The sequence below is a fragment of the Rhinoderma darwinii genome, chromosome 2, assembly GCF_050947455.1.
Source record: "Rhinoderma darwinii isolate aRhiDar2 chromosome 2, aRhiDar2.hap1, whole genome shotgun sequence".
Classification (NCBI taxonomy): domain Eukaryota; kingdom Metazoa; phylum Chordata; class Amphibia; order Anura; family Rhinodermatidae; genus Rhinoderma; species Rhinoderma darwinii.
The window spans coordinates 30,352,200-30,371,631 of record NC_134688.1 but is presented as its reverse complement, the minus strand read 5'-3'; the positions used below and the strand labels follow the sequence as shown (position 1 = coordinate 30,371,631).

The window sequence follows — 19,432 nt, the reverse complement described above, 5'->3', positions numbered from 1 at the left end:
TATGTGCAATTTTTTGGCACATAGGTGGTCACTTTTCTTTCCCCCAGATAGCAGTAAATGGAGAAAGGAGATACCCTAGTCTGGATGGAAGACCAATACAAGCTAGGAAATGTACCTTTGCCCAAAAAGGCTTAAATTAGGCCCAAACATGGGGTCATAAATAAAAAGTGGTTTTCTTTTAATATATTTTTGATAAAAACTTTTTTTTGAAGGTTGCAGAAATATTTTTTTGGGGAAAATTCTTACCTATTAAAATAGTTTCTTAGAATTAGGATTTTTTAGCAACTGATCAGCAGAGTCTGGTGTACTTGATCAATACACTCAAATACCAATTACAACCAATATCAATAATTGATCATATCAAAAACTTTTAAATAAACACAACCCCTTCTATACATTTATTTTAAATTTTATTTAAAAAATGTTTTCTTGACCTTGGTCTAGAAACAAAACAGCAAAACATGTTAATAATGGTAATGTCTCCTAAAGAATTCCACCCGGCAATACTGTGCTCACCTATGACATACGAAAATTAGCAACTGATAGACTGACAGGGTTCCATATTACAAGCTTAATTTAGAGGATTATATATTCTTACTTTCAACTTTTGCTAAACTTTACGCATCATTTGAACTTGTATCTGAAATCTATTGACATTTTGTATCCACCAGGTGGGGCTGCATTAATATAATGCAGCGTCATCTGTTGGCAGGTCATCTACTTATACATATAGATGATTGACTTCTACATTGTGCACTGCTGAAAATTGTCACCACAATATTAATTGGACATATCAATAATATTTGTTGTTGTCTCTAGAGCAAAGCAAAATGATAGAACGTTATATAATTGGCCAAAAGATATAGAGCAATAGGGTTTGCAAAATTGGAGGCCTATACAAGTCAAAAAATTAAGGTAATGCCTCAAAGTCGGCAAGAGTTGACTTTCTGTTGGCACACAGAGCTCCCTGTGGCTTAGTACTACTGCCATATGGTCCTCTGTGTGGCGCCATATGTCGGAGATATACTCTGCAATGCATTAGAGTGTAGTACCTCCGTAATATAGTATAGGGGTGTCCTATTATGGATCTGTAGAACTCGGAGGTTGTACGAAGCCATAATACGGCCATGTACATGAGGTCTTACCTAGAAATAGATTGGCATCTTTTGGAAGAGATTAAAAAAAATTGGGTACGAAAAAGATCATGTATAAATATATTACCAGATCTATACTTGCACTTCATACCATGTCATTCAATACCACAAATGTATTGCACACCACTGCTTTAACAACGTAAAAGTATATGATCCAAGAACTGGTCGATTCAAAAGCAAAACAAAGTGCAACCCAGAGCGTTTGACCAAAGTTACTGTACTGCTTTTGCTTTTTTTTTTACAGAAGCTGCTAAAGGCTATTAGCAAACCAGTCTATTTATATATTTATAGATATTTATATTTAAAAAAAAAAGACGAAAAAAAAAGGATAACAAAAAAATAACATAAAAATAGCCAGAAATCAGTTCTCCAGTTTGTTTTTCATTTTTGATTGAGTCTTTGGGTAATTTGATGAAGATTAGGTCCAGGTCTCTAATATTTTCATTCAGTCAGTAACTTTAATTATGTCTTCAATACAAATAAAGAAAAAAGTAACAAAAAAAGAAATCAAAAACAGAAAATTTGAAAAAGTCCATCTTCACCACGATGTTGTTGGGACAACCAGTGCCAAGAGTAAAGTTAAGGAAGATGAGGAGGCTGAAATATTGTGTAGCGTTGACTGTGCACTTGTTACTTTCTCTATAAAGACAAGAAAGGATTAATCAGCAGGGTTAATCATTCAATTATACTCATTTTTTAATAATTGTTATTTTTTTTTTTTTAAAGTATAAAAGGAACTGGTTAATAGAAAAGTTAAAATATATTTGCTCAGACCCTGTTGTCTAATCACAGGGATGTTGAGTGTTAGGGTTCCCATCATTGGAATCCAATTCTTCTTTTTTTAGCAATCAAAAACTGATTTGTGAAACGGTGCAACTTGAATGGGGAAAAACATTATTAATTTGTTATTGTTTTTATTATACTGTACATTGATTAGATATCAACAAATTATACAGTATTGGAGATTATATAAAAAGGGGAAAAATACAAAAGACAAAAACGTATGACAAGAGAACCCTGTACAAAATAATTTACAACATTAGAGGTGGGGGCCCATAAGATTTAGTAGATATTGAAGAGGTTGGAGATTATGAAAGTGGGCTAATAGGAAAGAAGTATGGAAGGAAGGAAGGAAGGAGAAGTAAATGTAAGAGAGGAAGAAAAAAAGAGAGGAAATTCAGCTCGTGCAGCTGAACAGGAGCCCAGAGGAGGGATTCGGCCCTTTCCGGCCACAGGGGGTTTTAAACAAGTATCCTGTTTGTCTCACCCGCTCTCACTACAAAGGTTTTCCATAGATTACACAGACACTGACTTGCAGAGACTCTATGATTGTCTCAGCTGCTTTATGATTGGCTGTTGGCTGACAATGCCATCTTTCAATGTCTGAGTAGTCTACAGTCAGAGATGGAGTAGCATGTGGAAGGTCCTGCAGTCTTCAGTACTGGTAGTTAAACCTTTGATTGGACTACCCTAGACCACCAGGGATGTCTGCACTAACCTAGACCACCAGGGATGTCTGCACTACTCTAGACCACCAGGAATATATTCACTACCCTAGACCACAGGGATGTCAGCACTACTCTAGACTACCAGGGATGTCTGCACTACCATAAACAACCAGGGATGTCTGCACTACCATAAACAACCAGGGATATCATCATTGGCCCTTTCACGGCCCTAGACCACCAGGGTTTCTACCAATAATCCTTTCACTGTCCTAACCCACCAGTTATGTAATCATTAACCCATTCACTGCCCTAGACCACCAGGGATAGTCCCCATCTTGTAGTTTACAAGAGCGATAACAACAAAAAAAGGATTCTTTTTTTTACTGTCTTTATTTATTGTAAATATAAGAAAATAAACGTTGAAGTTTTGCTGGTGGAAGGGGGCCTACATGATGTTTTTGCACATGGGCCCTCAGTTGTCTGTTTCCACTTTTCAAAAGGAGTGAATTAGGGGAAGAATGGAAAGAAAGAAAGAAAGAAAGAAAGAAAGGAGAAAGAAAGAGAGAAAGAAAGAAAGAAAGAAAGAAAGAGAAAGAGAGAAAGAAAGATAGAAAGAAAAATAAAAAAAGAAAGAAAAAGAAAGAAAGAGAAAGAAAGAAAATGGACGGAAGAAAGAAAGGAAGGAAATGGAGGGAAGAAAGAAAGAAAGAAAGGTTAAAGGATGGGAATTTGCTGTTTTTGAATTGATCACTTAGGAACATAATTATTAAATTGTAGTATTTGTAGTAATTATAATCTGACTATATCTATACTCCGCATTTACCACCCGTGTGTGTAGACATGTCTGGTGATCTTAGTCATGACTGTTGTAAAATATTCTTCAAACTGCTGCACAAAGTGTATCTGACCTCTTATAATGTCAGTCATTGCAGCTTTTCCTATAACAATTGACATGAAGATTATGAACTGCAGTCTATGTCGCCTTTATGGTCAGGACATTTTTGTGTTTTGTCACAGTCTATTAAAGCAGTGGACGCATCCTACAGATCAGCAATAAAACTAATGGAGTAGTGGACCGCCATGAATGGTGTGTGCCCGGTAGGATACTGTCAGGTGATTGCTTCTGTGTTTGGAGCTATTAAATGCTTTTTCTTTGTCTCATTCATCAATTGGTCTAAATGACACAACATGCGGAGACTAATTTACGTGTGTGAAACCCAAAGATCTATTAGGCTATGTTCACACGGAGTATTTTGGGGGAGGAATATCTGCCTCAAAATTCCGTTTGGAACTTTGAGGCAGATATTCCTCTCTCTGCACGCCGATTTTCGCGGCAATTATCGCGCTTTTTTTCGCCCGCGGCCATTGAGCGCCGCGGGCATAAAACAGCGAGAAAATACGCTTTCTCCTGCCTCCCATTGAAGTCAATGGGAGGTCAGAGGCGGAAGCGCCCGAAGATAGGGCATGTCGCGTCTTTTTCCCGCGAGGCAGTCTTACTGCTCGCGGGAAAAAGACGCCGACGCCTCCCATTAAAATCAATGGGAGGCGTTCTCGGGCCGTTTTTGCCGAGTTTTGCGACGCGGTTTCCGCGTCAAAAAACTCGGCAAAATACCCCGTGTGAACATAGCCTTAGACTACTGTCTTTACCATGAAATCTAGAACAATTTTCCAGCAGCACCATTCATTCCAGGTCACTAGTGTCTTCCTGTAGCCTGTACATTTATAATATTGACAAATAGGTAATAAATTATGGAAAAAATCAATACATTTATTAAAAACAGTGTAAAGGAAAATGGAACATTTGTCCATAGCAACCAAACATCACTCCATGTATCTATATAACTTAAGCTGCATTTTCGGTCCTTAGTACCGGAGGAAATTTGTGTTTTTTGCTTCCCCACATTTCGATGGTTAGAATTTTTTTCATAGTGACATATCAGAAGTTTTTATCGGTGGGGGTCTGAGCACTGAGACCCCCACCGATCACTAGAACGAAGCAGCAGAAGCACTCGGCTGAGCGCTAAGCCACTTGGTTTCAGATCGGCCATTCATGGAAAGCCAAGGTAACGGTGTATGGACTCAATAGAAAGTCTATGAGCCTGTACACCAACTGCTCGGCTTTTCGAAAAAATTTGATCAGAAACAAAAGGCTTAGCGTTCCCATGAGCGCTTCTGCCATTTCGTTTTGGCGATCGGTGGGGGCCTGAGTGCTCGGATCCCCACCGATCAAAACTTCTGACATGTCACTATGACATGTCAGAGGTTTTCTGAAAGTTTAATTACACTTTAAGGGCAGATTCAGACGAACGTTGCGTTTTTGCGCGCGCAAACAACGCTGCGTTTTGCGCGCGCAAAAACCATTTGACAGCTGCGTGTGTCCTTCGTGTATGATGCCATAGAGATGAGGCTAGTCGACGCCCATCACTGTCCAAGGTGCTGAAAGAGCTAACTGATCGGCAGTAACTCTTTCAGCACCCTTGACAGTGAATGCCGAACACAATATCGAGAAACCTGTTAAAAAAAAATAAAAAGTTCGTACTTACCGAGAACTTCCCGGCCGTTGCCTTGGTGACGCGCCTCTCTTGACATCGGACCCCACCTCCCTGGATGACGCGGCAGTCCATGTGACCGCTGCAGCCTGTGCTTGGCCTGTGATTGGCTGGAGCTGTCACTTGGACTGAATTGTCATCCCGGGAGGTCAGACTGGAGGAAGAAGCCGGGAGTTATCGGTAAGTCAGAACTTCGTTTTTTTTTACAGGTTCATGTTTATTGGGATCGGTAGTCACTGTCCATGGTGCTGAAACAGTTTAACTCTTTCAGCACCCTGGACAGTGACTATCTCCTGACGTCGCATACCGGAATTTTTTTTGCCGAGTTCGGCCGAACCCGGTGGAGTTCGGTTCGATTGTCCGGGTTCGCTCATCTCAAAGACACTCCATTTGGATGTTTGGAAACAGAAAAGGACGTGGTGTTTTCTGTTTACATTCATCCTTTTGACAGCTGGTGCGCCGTTTCAGTCGGTTCGCACGGAAGTGCTTCCGTGCGACATGCGTGGTTTTCACGCACCCATTGACTTCAATGGGTGCGTGATGCGCGAAATACGCGGAGATATTGAACATGTCGCACTTTTTGCGCAGCTGCCAAACGCTGCGCAAAAAGCACGGACTGTCTGTACTGCCCCATAGACTTGTATTGGTCTGTGTGTGGCGCGTGAAAACCACGCGGCCCGCACGGACCGAATACACGTTCGTGTGAATCCCCCCTAAGGCAGATATATAAAGGCTTGTCCACACGTAATGGAATTGCTGCTGAAAATTTCTGCAGCAATTCCGTTGAAAGCAGCAGACATTCCACTGCGGAAAAAACACACCATGTCCTGCGTTTTTTACTGCAGAAAATGGTGCTGATTTTTCTACGTTTTTCACAATGCTGGGAGATGGTGACATCTCCTCTGAATTACACAGCAATTCAGTCCACTTTCCGCAGCAGGAATTGACTTGCTGCCGTACCAAAAATACGCACCGCAGGTCAATTTCTGGTCGGAATTTTTACGCAGCGTGTGGATGACATTTGTTAAATCTCACCCACTTTGCTGCTACTGTATTCTGCCGCGTATTTTCCATCCAAAATTCCGGCCAGAAAATATGCAGCAATTCCGCTACGTGTGGACAAGCCCTAAGACCTTATTTTCTGCGGGATGAGTTGTACTTTCTAGGTTGACCATTTTAGAGGACATGTAATCTAGCGTTTGACTTAACTGTTTATGCATTTCCGTCATTGTTTTTTTTACGCAGTTCACTGTGAATTATAAATTGCATGTTATTTTTATTGTACAGGTTGTTACTTTTACTGGTATACCATATATGTGTATTTTTCTAATTTCTTGACTTTTAATTAACAAAAATGAGAAAGAAACTACATTTATTCTTTTTCGTCTGCAACTTTTTTTAAATTAACTTTAATAAACTTTGTTTAACCGTTTTTAGTGGACTATTTCTTTTGATTTTAATTTTTCAACAATAACACATTGAAATATTTTTGGATTCCAATGCATTACTGCCTGTGCAGAAAAAAATGTCAGGCATCTGTTTGGACATACCTAAGATGTGTCCAAACACGCATTGCCACTGGACAGCCCTGGGGACCTCCTGCCTTTGTTCTTTTTTACTGCAATCACTGATTGCGGCACCTATAGGATAAAACAGCTAGGATTGAAGCTTTCTCCGATGTCGGCTGTTACCACTGGAGTGCGGCTATAAATCAGTATATCCAAATGCACCAATTAGTTAAAAAGCATGATATGAAGAACATTGTGCATCACTTAGCGAAACTGTCTAACAAAAAAAAACTGTCCATGCTGCCCTCAGCAACCAATCACAGCGCCAATTTTATTTTTGGAGAGTTTTTGAAAAGAAGGCAGCGCTGAGATTGCTTATTATGGACAACAAGGCCAGATTTTCTGTTAGACAATCATGATAAATTAGGCCATTATGTTTTTTTTATCATTCCAAACATCTTTCCTTAGAAAAAATAAGGCTGGAGAACATTTTCTTGGACCTCTGAAATATACATTCCTCTATTATGCCTCCGGGAAATGTCTGATTATATGGACAACTTGGTGTTATCATGTGGGTGGGTGTCTCTACGCAGTTTGACACTGTCCAATCAGTGCCTGACAGTGCTGATTGTGTCGGGATACATGATCTTGACAAGTGGAATGGTAACGCCCAGTTGTCAATTGAATCATACTTTTCCAGGAGGAATAACAGAGGAATACCATCATTCAGAGTTCTAAGAAAGGGTGCTACAGCATTATTTAAAAAAAAAATAATATTTACTAAAACAGGTATTTAGCATAGTACGTATCTTAGGTGAGCACATTCTGGGTACCTGAATATGATGGCACCCTGATTTGGGAACTGGCTGTCCCATCTCCACCTTCACTAACTGCTCGCACTTCTATGATATAAAAGCCAGAATCAGGAAGAAAAACCACTGCTGAAGTTGTCTTTGTTTGGATGACTTGGCTGTTGCTGTGACCTTCTTGTCTCAACATGACCTATGGATTAAGAAATAGAAAAATTGCCTGTTATGCCTTAATTTGAAGGTAGAACACCAGATTGGAGATTTGAACAAGGGCCTCAGAGCTGTGACCTTTCAGAACCTCACTATAAGCTTCGATATAGAAAAAAAAATACTAAATATCTGATGCAGAAAAAAAAAAAAAGGTATTGTGTTGTCCAGAATGCAAACCACAAAAAACACCAAAAAAACGGGAAAAATCCGATAAAACATGTTGTTTTCTGTTGTGTACTCGTTCTTCCAAAACTGTCACTTTGGTCTACCTCTGAATACAAAATAGAACTTGTTACAAAAAAAATGACATTTTTACTTTGTACAAAAAAATATTTCTGTGACTAAAATTTAGAAAAAACTGATTCTATAACTGATTTAGAGAACGATGCATTACCATGAACAAATAGATATATAGAGTAAAAACTTGTTAATGGGGTATTACCAGAGGTATAACTTAAAGCTACTGGGCCCCAATGCCAAATGTACACCAGGGCCCCCCAACTAGCACATGTTATTTATAATACTGGTGTCCTCTAATGTGGCAGAGGGGCCTTCGGGCCCTCTCCTCCATGCAAGGTTACTCTAAGGGTCCCCTTACACAGCCTGACATGGGCCGTGCAAATGAGCGACGATCAATGAGACAGCTCGTTGATCGGCACTCATCTGCTCCTTTCACAAGGATCTAGTATGGGGACGAGCGCTCGTTAAGACGATCGATTGTCGTCAAACATTTCGATCATGTCGGCAGCACGTCTCCTTCTGTAAACAAAGAGATGAGCTGCCGACAACGATAATATTTTCTGCTGCATAAATAATGCGATCAGCCGATGAACGAGCATTTGTTTGTTCATCGGCTAATCGTTCCCCTGTTTACACCGGGTAATGATCGGGAACGATCGTTCATGCTTGTTTGCTCAATAATTGGAACGTGTAAAAGGGCCTTTAGTCTTCATTGATGTGAATGGGAGTTATGAAGACCCCAACTGATGTGGATGCCAGTTAATCCCACTTATGGCTTGATTGATTACTTCACACCCTTTTTTTAAAGGGAACCTGCCATCAGCATTTCACCTATTAAACTCTACTCACCCCTCGCTGGCCACTGCTGTCAAAAGTTCATTGCCGTTATCCCCTCTCCTAAACTCCTCCTCCGACCATAAATAACGGTCTGCAAACATTTTGCGCCTTTTATTGCAATAATCCGGCAGTCTCGTTTGTTCCTCTTCCTATGCCCATCCCCCGCCGAAAACTGGCCTGCCCTCAATAGTGCACATGCGGCCGTCATGTATGGTCCGACAGCCTTCCCTGCTTCGCCCTGGCCTCAAATCTAGTTACTTCACACGCGCAGCTATGGTGTCCCGTTGTGCGCACGCACCAGAACAGGACATCGATGCGCAAGCGCAGGATTTCGTGTGTGCTGGGGGGAGGTGAGGAACTCTCAATCAAAAGTAAGGCGGCTGGGTAAACTCGAAAAGGCTTGAGGAATGAAGATTTGACTCTTTTATGCTCATTAGAATACGGCACAGGAACACTAAAAAACTGAACACTAAAGGTACAGAGCTACTTAGAAGACAATTATAGGTTACATAAAAACATTTTTTACCCACTACCACCAGGTATTGCTGGTTTAATAGGTGAAATTCGGGTAACAGGTTCCCTTTAACATTGTTGAAGTGCTGCAAGCTGGAGCACTGTAGCAATATATGGGTATAATGGCTGCAAATGTCAAATAAGTACAGATACAATTTCATGCAGAGTAATATACAGTAATTTACTATAAGGCTGGGTTCACACAACCTATTTTCAGACGTAAACGAGGCGTATTATGCCTCGTTTTACGTCTGAAAATACGGCTCAAATACGTCGGCAAACATCTGCCCATTCATTTGAATGGGTTTGCCGACGTAGTGTGCCGACGACCTGTCATTTACGCGTCGTCGTTTGACAGCTGTCAAACGACGACGCGTAAAATGAATGCCTCGGAAAAAGAAGTGCAGGACATTTCTTTGAAACGTAATTTGAGCCGTTTTTCATTGAATTTAATGAAGAACAGCTCAAGATTACGGGCGTCAATGACGCCTCGCAAAATGCGAGGAGGAGCATTTACGTCTGAAACGATGGAGCTGTTTTCTCCTGAAAACAGTCTGTAATTTCAGACGTAAAAGGCAGCTATTGTGTGCACATACCCTAAGAGAGAAAAAATAAAGACATAAAGAAATATTTATATATATATATATATATATATATATATATATATATTAAAATAAAAAAACAAAACAATTATATATATATTAAAATAAATAAATATAACAAATAAAAAAAAATTATATATAAAAATATTGTAATAAAAGCGATTGTGCCCATATCAGGATTGTATCTAAAGTCCAGATACGACTATTATTACTACCATTACTAAGGTATGAGTTAATGTTTTAAAACGTGTACCATTTCAATGTATAAATACTGCAAATAACATTATACCCTGATGTATGCGCAATGCCAATTTTTGTATTTATGGCATTATCACTTTTTATGGTGCAAATCTCTAGAGAAAAACAGCAATTTGCAGCTTTTGATATCTGTTTATTACAAAAAATGTCTTGTCTATATGTTGTAATAAGGGGAAATGAAGAGGAAATTGACACAAACAGACACCGACGGAAACCAGAGTTTCCATCACCATTGATTGCAACGGTGACGGAGCCGATGCCCGTGGTTTCCGTTTGCCTCTTTTGTGCACCGGACCCGTCGTTTTGCCGGAAGCAGTAGCGTAGTCGTAGGAGACAAACGGAAACCAGGGACACCGACTCCGTCACCATTGAAACCAACGTTGATTGAGACGGAAACCTCTGGCTTCCGTCAGTGTCAGTTTGTGTCTGCTCAGGGTCCCGTTCTGTCTGTCTGACGGAAACCTCCGACCAAACGGGACCCCAACGCAGATGTGAACAGAGCCTAATACTACTGCAGTACCAAGAAGTGATAGATTTCCTACATGAAACACAGTTGGGTACGTGTTATATGGCACAGTGCCTACTGAATCCTAGCCGCTTCTCTTCTTCCATCTGTGTCCCCTTAGGCTCCCTCCGTATACTGCGGCTCAAACAAGGTCTTGACGCTCAGCAGCGCCAGGATCTTATATGCGATGCAGCACTTAATGTCATCAGTGGTACGTCACATACAAGTGATGCTGACTTTGTATGAGCCGCTGAGGAAACATCAGAGGATCGGGAAGGGAAAAGACGAGCAGTCAGGTGAGAATAATTGTTTTTTTTATAAATTATTCAATTATCTAAAAGGGAGGGGGTGGGGGGGGGCCTCTAGCTTGCTATGCTGCACAGAGTGGATTTCCACTATAATTTACGCCAGTTTTCTGGCCAATTTTGTAAGAAAACTACTTTATAATTTATATTAATAAGACATTTTGCCCCCTTTACAATTCTGAGACCCCCTTTTCCCAGAATTTTTCATTAAAATAAATTGGAAATCTTACTAAATTGGCCATTCCAGTACAAACATTTTTAAAAAAAAAATAATGATGATTTTTGTTAACGGATTGAAACACTGATGCAAACTAAAATCAAAACTAAAAAGAAACAAAAGAACATAAAACATATCCCAGCAGTGCGATAGAGGATATACCCTGACTGACCTTGTATCCCATGACATCTGACTCGTTTGCTAATGAACTGACTGCCTCCCAGCCCAAGGACACGTGGGAACCGTTCCGTATTGATTTGACAATGCTCGGAGCTTGACTGGGAGCTAGAGAGAGAGAAAAAAAAAATATTAGAATCTCTTATATACAAATGAAATGTAAATACCTATTCCAATCCACATCCATAGACCGGTTCTCTATATAGTTGTCCTGCTATCACAGCTGGAGGCTGATAAAGCATTCCTGCTCCAGCAGTGTCATTTTAATAACTACTCTACTTGACTGAACTTATACTTAGCGAATAAGCCGGAATCCTTTTATCTCTCTACTGAGTCACAAAAGCTTAGCCCTGTTTGGTAGAAATGAAATATCAATATGTTCTGAATAGAATATTTGCAGTGACAATTTTCCAGTTCACTTCTGAGGGAAATTACCAAAAAAAAACAAAACTTTTTTTCTCTATGTTTATTTCTTTTTTTTAGAGCACATAAAATTTCTAGTTGGGTTTTCATATTTTATTCCACATTTTGAAGAATCACAAATTGTTGTAGAGATTATTAGGCCGCGTTCACACAGTGTGAATTTGGTCTGATTATTACGCTTTATTAGGCCTAGTTCACACAGCGTTTTTGAGGCATATTTTTAATTGCCGCCATTTTTGGACTATTTGTTTTCCAGTTTTTGCTGTGTTTTTTGCCCGCGGCCATTGAGTCAATGCAAAACACACCAAAAAAAACAAAAAACGAGCGCCGCAGTTTCTTTCTGCCGCTTTTTGCATGCCGCTTCTTTTTCCACAAGCCGCTCGGGAAAAAAACAAGAAACCTCTGCCTCTCATTGAAATCAATGGGGGATGATTTAGGCCATTCTTTGATGCTGATTCTGACACGGTTTCCGCGTCAAAATCAGTGCCAAAGAACTCTGTGTGAACTGACCCTTATTTTTCCACAGTGGCCGAATATACTTGTGAATGGGACTTGGTCAATTCCCTAGGGTACATTTTAGTAGTTACAGGTGCAGTTCTGAGCTGAGTTTAGACTGTTTTTATTTTAAATCGCGCCATTTGCTTGTCTGATCCACTTTTTATAACCTCTTTGAATCATCAATTTAGAAAAACCCCATGTAAAAGCTGTGTGGGTTTTACATGCAGTCCTACATAAACCCGAGAATAAAAATAAATCAAGAAATGCTTTTATACTGAAGTAGTTAAAATTCAGCTCAATATCACACTGTGTGAACTCGTCTGCAAAGACCTTAACGTTGGACTGACTTACAGTACAGTAAATATCTACTGAGCTTTAATAATGCGTTTTCACCCACACAGTAATTGTAGATAGACACAATAAGTACATAAATACAACACTAGGTGTCAATTTAAAAATAAAAAAATAAATCACCTCCACCTTTATACACCATGTAATTTAAATTAAAATTTACTGCATAGACATAGATATAAATAATAACTTTCTGTCTGTCTGCAGTCACCACTAGGGGGAGCTTATGGCATACTGTTATGTTATTAACCCGTTAGTGACCACCAATACTTGCATTTTCACAATCACTAATGGGTCTTAGGCTAGGCCGCCTAGTTTAAGTCTTGCATAGGTGTCCTATGCAATTTAAGGTGGGTGCTCAGATGTCTTACAAAATTGTGTCTGGAGTTTTTTCTGATCCTGACCATTTAACCCCTTAGATTCACGGTCAATAGTGACAGTGTCATCTAAGCTGTTTCAGAGGAAGATGACTGCCTTTGTCACTTATCGACAGGCAGAAAATGCAATTTCAGGTTGCCATGGCAGCCGTGGGCCTAACAAAGACAATAATGCTTTAATATACTAAGCATACCAAAGCATTATAGAAGCGATCAAAAGATTGTATAGTCAAGTCCCCTAGTGGGACTAAAAAAAGAATACATTCATGTGAAATAAAAATTATTAAAAAAGTTGGACAGTAATAAATACAACTCATCCAGCAAAAAAAACACGTCCTCGTACAGCTGGGTCGACGGAAAACATAAAATAGGTGATGACGGAAAAACAAAAAAAAATAGCATGGTCACTAAGGGGTTAAGTTAAAAGGATCAACAGTATACAATAAGCTCCTTAGCTCCCCCTAGTGGTAAATGCAGGAAGCCAAAATGTTATCATTTAACTTTATGTCTATGCAGCCAATTTATAAAGATATTAATCTAAATGGATTAACACTGAATTTTCGGCCTATTTACAGTAAATAAATAAAAATAAACACTTGTATGGGACAACTTGTATTAAACTTCATAGCATTCATTTATAACCACTAGTATCTTAAAGAGGACCTGTCACTAGGTCATACAAGTTGAACTGTTTAACTGACCTGAATAGCGCTGTCTCCCTGATTCTGGCACTGTTTTCTTCTTCCTAGACATCCCCTCCCAAACCAGTGATATCGCCCACTGTTTTGTTGGCTCCCTATATGCTAATTTGTCGTAGTTAGCCAATGGGGTGGAGCTAGCTTCCCTGCCTCTAATACTGACCAATCAATGCAAGGCAGCATGAGGGTAGCTCACCCCCTGTAGGCTAACTACAGAAAATTGGCATAGAGGGAGCCAACACAACAGTGGGCCATATCTCTGGAACGGGAGAGGGGGTAGTTCCAGAGATAGAAAAACAGCGCTGAATTCAGGGAGACAAGTCTATTCAGGTCAGTAAACCAGCTCAACTTGTGAGAGGTCCAATAGAACCTGGTTTAGGGGGCCCTATTCTAGAGATAGGTGCAGGTCCCAGAGGTGGGACCCGCATCTATCTGACATTTATGGCCTATCATAAATATTCCTGATGTGCAAACCCTTTTAAAGTGATATACCTGTAAAACCAAGATGAGTTGTAAAGTCTGAACAGGAAGGCCAGTGTGAGGGGTATAAGGTTACTTACGCGATTTTTTAGTGCTTCCACGAATGGCAGTACTTGTAGGTCCGTATCCAGCTTTGTTAAACGCTCTGACTGTTATGTGATATAATGTATTTCCTTCCAACTCTGTCAGAATGATGGACGACTCATTTCTAGACGTTTTTACTTTTTCTGCAGCTTCTTCCTGCTCAATATCTTTCCAGTAACTAACCTGCCAACATTGACCACACAGAAGATTAATTTTGGCAGCCGCGAAGTTTTCACTTTATTTCTTTATTGGTTATTTGAAGCCATTCGCCTCCCTGCAGTGAAAAGACCCTTCTGTCAAAAAATTAACAGGCTATTTTAAACACGAGGGATTTGCAGCCTTGGTTTTTGCCTGAACGCTATTAACCATCCTGCCCAGCCGTCTAGGGTCAGGATGTCGCCGTATTACTCACAGAATCATTGAAATTCCGAGCCTGAGCTGTACTATTACACTGTATGGCCGCTAAAACCCAACAGAAAAAAACAAATACTGACAGACAGTCAAAAGAATTTAAAGAAAAGCCCAAGACGTCTCGCCTCACCCACATTCAAACCAGTTGGGTTAAGACGTACTGCTCAACGATTCGTAAGGTGCAGCTAGAGAGCAAATGTTTTGTCTTCATCACTATCCACGTAGAGGAATAGCTGTAAAGACGTGATGGATAAATTGTGACAGAACACCTAAGGATAAATTGTAGCGGGTTAATGTTTTAGGAAAAGCATAAGCAAAATAGGAATAGAAGGAGAACTTTCTCTCGTAGCTATTCAAACTAGGACAGGTGTCTGTCACATTTGGTTTACAGAGAGCTGTGACAATGTCAAAATGACCTTTGCTGGGACAACAGGGATGAATATGGTGATGGATGGTCCCGGGCTGCTCCAGAAATTACACGACATGGCCTTATTTATTACGGGGGAAGATGGGTGGTATACTAGTCACTTAAGGGTTATGGGCACCTGAAGTCCCACCAATACTGACGACGTTAGATAAATATTGTGGACCACGGTAAGACCAGAGCAAGACAGACTCCTTTAACCACGTCCCGCCGCAGTCATTTTTCAGTTTTGTCTTTTTTTCTTACCACCTTCCAAAAGTCATAATTATTTTTTTTTGTTCGACATAGCCAGACTTGTTTATTGTGGGACGAATTGTAGTTTTTCAAGGCACCATTTATTGTACTATATAATGTACTGGGAAACAGTGTTTTTGGGGTTTCACTTATACAGCATTCCGCGTGTGACAAAAATGACATGTTCAATTTATTCTGCTGGTCATATCTATTTCGGGATACATAATATAATTTTATCACTTTTTATTCCATTTTTTGTGGCAGACATGGTGACCAAAAAAACAGCAATTCCGACGCTTTTCTTTTGTTTTGTTTTTTTTACTGCGTTGACCGTGCAAGTTAAATTATGTTGTATTGTAATAGATTGGACTTTTTGGAGTTTTTTTGCAGGTGGAAAAATCTGCCTCAAAACAGAACATTTTCCGCGTTTTACTCCATGAAAACCGCTTTCTCTGCCTCCCATTGATGTCAATGGGAGGTCAGAGACGGAAATGCCTGGATTCCGCGTCAAATACAGCGCCAAAATACTCTGCGTGAACTAGTCCTAGGGGTAAAAAAAAAGTTTGTACAGTCACTATTGACTATTTAAACTAGCAGGATCGTAGTAATCAACAATCCTGCTCGTTGTAGTGAAGTGTCAACTGTAACATACAGTCGACTCCAGCAACTATACTTTCAGTCCCGGTCTCCACCCCCGTCCCGGTTGTCGGCAAGGGGTTAATAGGATTTCCTAAAGAAAAAGCAAAGACTTGCTCTATCTTCACTAGTTCTTTCTAGGGTGGGGAAGGGCACAGTGTGAGTTCCGCTGGTAGTTCTGATTGGTTGATGGTTATCTAAGAAGGTGATGTATGCTATTTACTTAAGATACTAACTTTTAGCCCCCCTAGACCCTCTTCTGATCGGCACTCTTTAGTAACTGCAGAAGGACACATTTAGTCTGTTTTCTTATAATTATTTTTTTTTACTAGGATCCAATATCAAGTTGCATGGCTAAGAGGGGCTTAAAGGTTTTTTTGGGACTAGCTTTTTTTTCCAGGAACAGTGCCACTCTTATCTATTGGTTATGTCTGGTATTGCAGCTCATCTTCATTTAAGTGTCTATGGCTGAGCTGAAAACCAGATTAGACCTTTTTTTTGTAATCCTGGACAACCCTGTTAAGTTTACCACCATTTCAGAAGAAGAATACAGAATGCCATTATTGACTGTCCCAATTCTGTTTATGCCAGTACAACACCTTGGTGGGACCATTGTTCATCCAGTCAAAAAAAATATCAGGATTATAGGAAGGGGGCACAATGTGGCCTTCTAAATGTACAATAATGTAATCATGTAAGCGGAGCTATGCCTCTATACAAAGGAAAGTTTATCAACATCGATTAAATATAGCATGTCAACTGACAGGGGAGGATTAGGACCATTAAAGGGGGTTTCTGACGAGAGATTGATAGCATGTTGCTATCACTGTCTGATCGGTGTGTGTTCAACATGTGGGACCCCAGCTATTTCTAGAATAAAGAGACTGCAGTGTTAAGTAAAATACATGGCTTCCTTTGACTTTCTCTGGGACTGCATAAGAAATGCAAAACCGACCCAATAACTTGAATAGGGCTGTGCTGCATTAATAGATATAATGACTAATGGGGGGCCGTGCTGTGTGAGAAAGAGGCCGAAGGGGCCACTGGCATTAATGGGGTTCTAGGCATTATTGGGACCAAGTGTTCAGACCACCACCTATCAGACAATGATGGCATATCTTAGTCGTCAGAATAACTCTTTAATTCTCTTTGGCTTTCGTGCTTTGCTTTTGGGACTCTCCCGCTTGTTTAGGGAGTGATTTGGAGAATAGGTATACATTAGTGAATTGTTAGGCTCTGTTCATACTTGCATTGTGACTTTGGTTCATAACAGAAGCCACAACTCTCTGCTAGAATCTCTCTGCGACGTACAACACCGGCGCCCAATGACCCCATTGTCTTATGAAAAACAGCACTATATGCAGTGCTATTTTTCATTCAAATTTGACGACAACTGCGACGGAGACTCCAAATGGAGCCTCTGACGCAGATGTGAACTGACCCATATTAAACAAATAAATCTTCATTTTAAGGCAGCACGATCAGATGATAAAAACAACAAAAAGATAAAATACATATCTTGCAAAGTTAACCAATAACACAAGAAGGCCTCCCATGAGGAGCGGACTGCCAAACATATTGTATTGGAGCCTCCTATGAATAAGTATAGATAATAAACGACTGCACTATTTCCTAGTATCCCCGAAAAGTGCATTCACCGTGTCTAACACATTAGAGCCATAAAACTTCTATCTGACCTTATTCATATATCAGTGAAAGCTACGACTGAATGAAAGGCGGCAGATCCCCTTTTTTGATACCTATAGGAGAATCCTTCTTTCTGATGGGTATAAATGACTGAACATGTTTAGGTTGTTGGCACATTCTGATTTCACCCTTTATTTCTTAACATGAATTGACTATGTTTGAATTGCCTTGCTTATTGCCCAGGTGTGTTGTATGAATATGTAGGTGTAATTTGAGGCTCCTGGGTCCCAACGGGAAATCTGTGAAACGGCCCCTTACCTACCATGTGTTATTTATAGTACTGGTGTCTTATGTGGCAGAGAGGCTTTTTGGCCGACCAGGCACCAGGGTCTGTGTGCAACTCATACCTCAGCACCCACTATAGCGTAGCCCCTGCATGTATAGAATAATCGAAAAAAATAAGCTAAATTCCAAATTTTTACCGTGAACGAATATTATTTTTGAAATGAATATTTGCACCCTTTTCATGTTGGTGAGCTATCACTGTTGGTTTCTAAGTGACCTGATTAGGCACAGAGCGCCGCTGAGGAGCCTGCCTTGTGGCATTTCATGTGATTGCAAATGCTGGTTGACATTAACAGATAGAGGACAATCCTAGACGTTAAAGTGACGTCTGTCATAGTTGGTCATTTACACATGGATAATTTGTCTGGAAGGCAAGAAGAAAAACTGAAAAAAAAACCTGAACCCAGTTAGATGAGCAAAGCTGTCATTCCCTGTCCTTAAGACCAGACACTTCAAGAGTCTTAGTCACCACAAAAGAATTACAGAATGACTCCATATTTTCTAATAAAAGGTTAATCGGAAAAAAAAAAAAAAAAAGAACTTCAATGTCAAGAGCTTTAAAAGAAGAAGTGGTGTAAAGGTAAATTTAAAGTTTAAATACATTTAATTTAAATTTGCCTAATCACTTGGACATATCAGACACTGACATGCTGTAAGTGTGGTGTACAATTCAAGTTGCTCAAGGGGGTGCAACCAGTTCAGGGGCGCTTACTTTTTTTACATTGGTGATATGGGTACTGAATATTTTTATAAAAATTTGGTACTCATTGTTTTTATGTTTGTTTAATCTTTTATTTTATTTAGAACATTAGTCCTATTTACTTTGCGTACAGGGGAAAAACTCCCCTGGGGGACTATTTTCCCAGGAGAGAATAATTTGCTTTTGTCATGATACTCCATACAGTGCACCTTGAAGCATAGGCTCAACCAAACAGCCTGCCCTGCCTTGTGGAGGCAGCAACTTCAGTGTAAAGGAAAGAGCCTTCTGCTCAAGTCACATGTGACAGATGCCTCTGATGAATTCGTCACACATAGACACCCAAATTCAAAAATGTAAAAACATTTAACGTATATTTTTTTTTGCGTGAGATTATATTTTATTGGTATCATGACAAATTGTATAACTTAATCCAAGTCAAGAAAAGTTAAGGGTGGACACATCTGTATATAGACAGGCCTGGTCCACTATAGAAAGAACCACTCTTTCCACTAATAGAGAGGTTCTCGAATGGGAGACCCCCCTATGACATCTATATGATCCAATAGGGCATATACAAAGAGGTCGTCTTCATGAAAGAATCCCTTTAATCGGTTAAGGACTAGGCTGTTTTACAGCTAAATGACCAGAGCAAATTTCACAATTTTGCTATGCGCTTCTTTAGATGACTATAACTCAGCAGGTGAATAAAGTTCATCTTTGAATTTTACACTCTTTTTAAAGGACAGATAGGGATTTGTTTTAGTGACATTTGTCAGTATATATCATTTTTAT

General features: G+C 39.8%; 1 protein-coding gene across 3 annotated transcripts in view; it reads right to left on the bottom strand.

Moving 5' to 3' along the window:
• Positions 1-388: 388 nt before the first annotated feature.
• Positions 389-19,432, bottom strand: part of CNTN5 (contactin 5) — a 1,298,632-nt gene continuing 1,279,588 nt past the window's right edge. For all 3 annotated transcript variants that reach the window (XM_075851517.1, XM_075851516.1, XM_075851518.1), the window contains 4 exons: positions 14,240-14,426; positions 11,328-11,440; positions 7,493-7,661; positions 389-1,793 (listed from right to left, as the gene is read on the bottom strand). In XM_075851517.1, the coding sequence (XP_075707632.1) occupies positions 1,693-1,793; positions 7,493-7,661; positions 11,328-11,440; positions 14,240-14,426 (570 nt within the window). In that variant the 3' untranslated portion in view covers positions 389-1,692. The remainder of the gene's footprint in view (positions 1,794-7,492; positions 7,662-11,327; positions 11,441-14,239; positions 14,427-19,432) is intronic.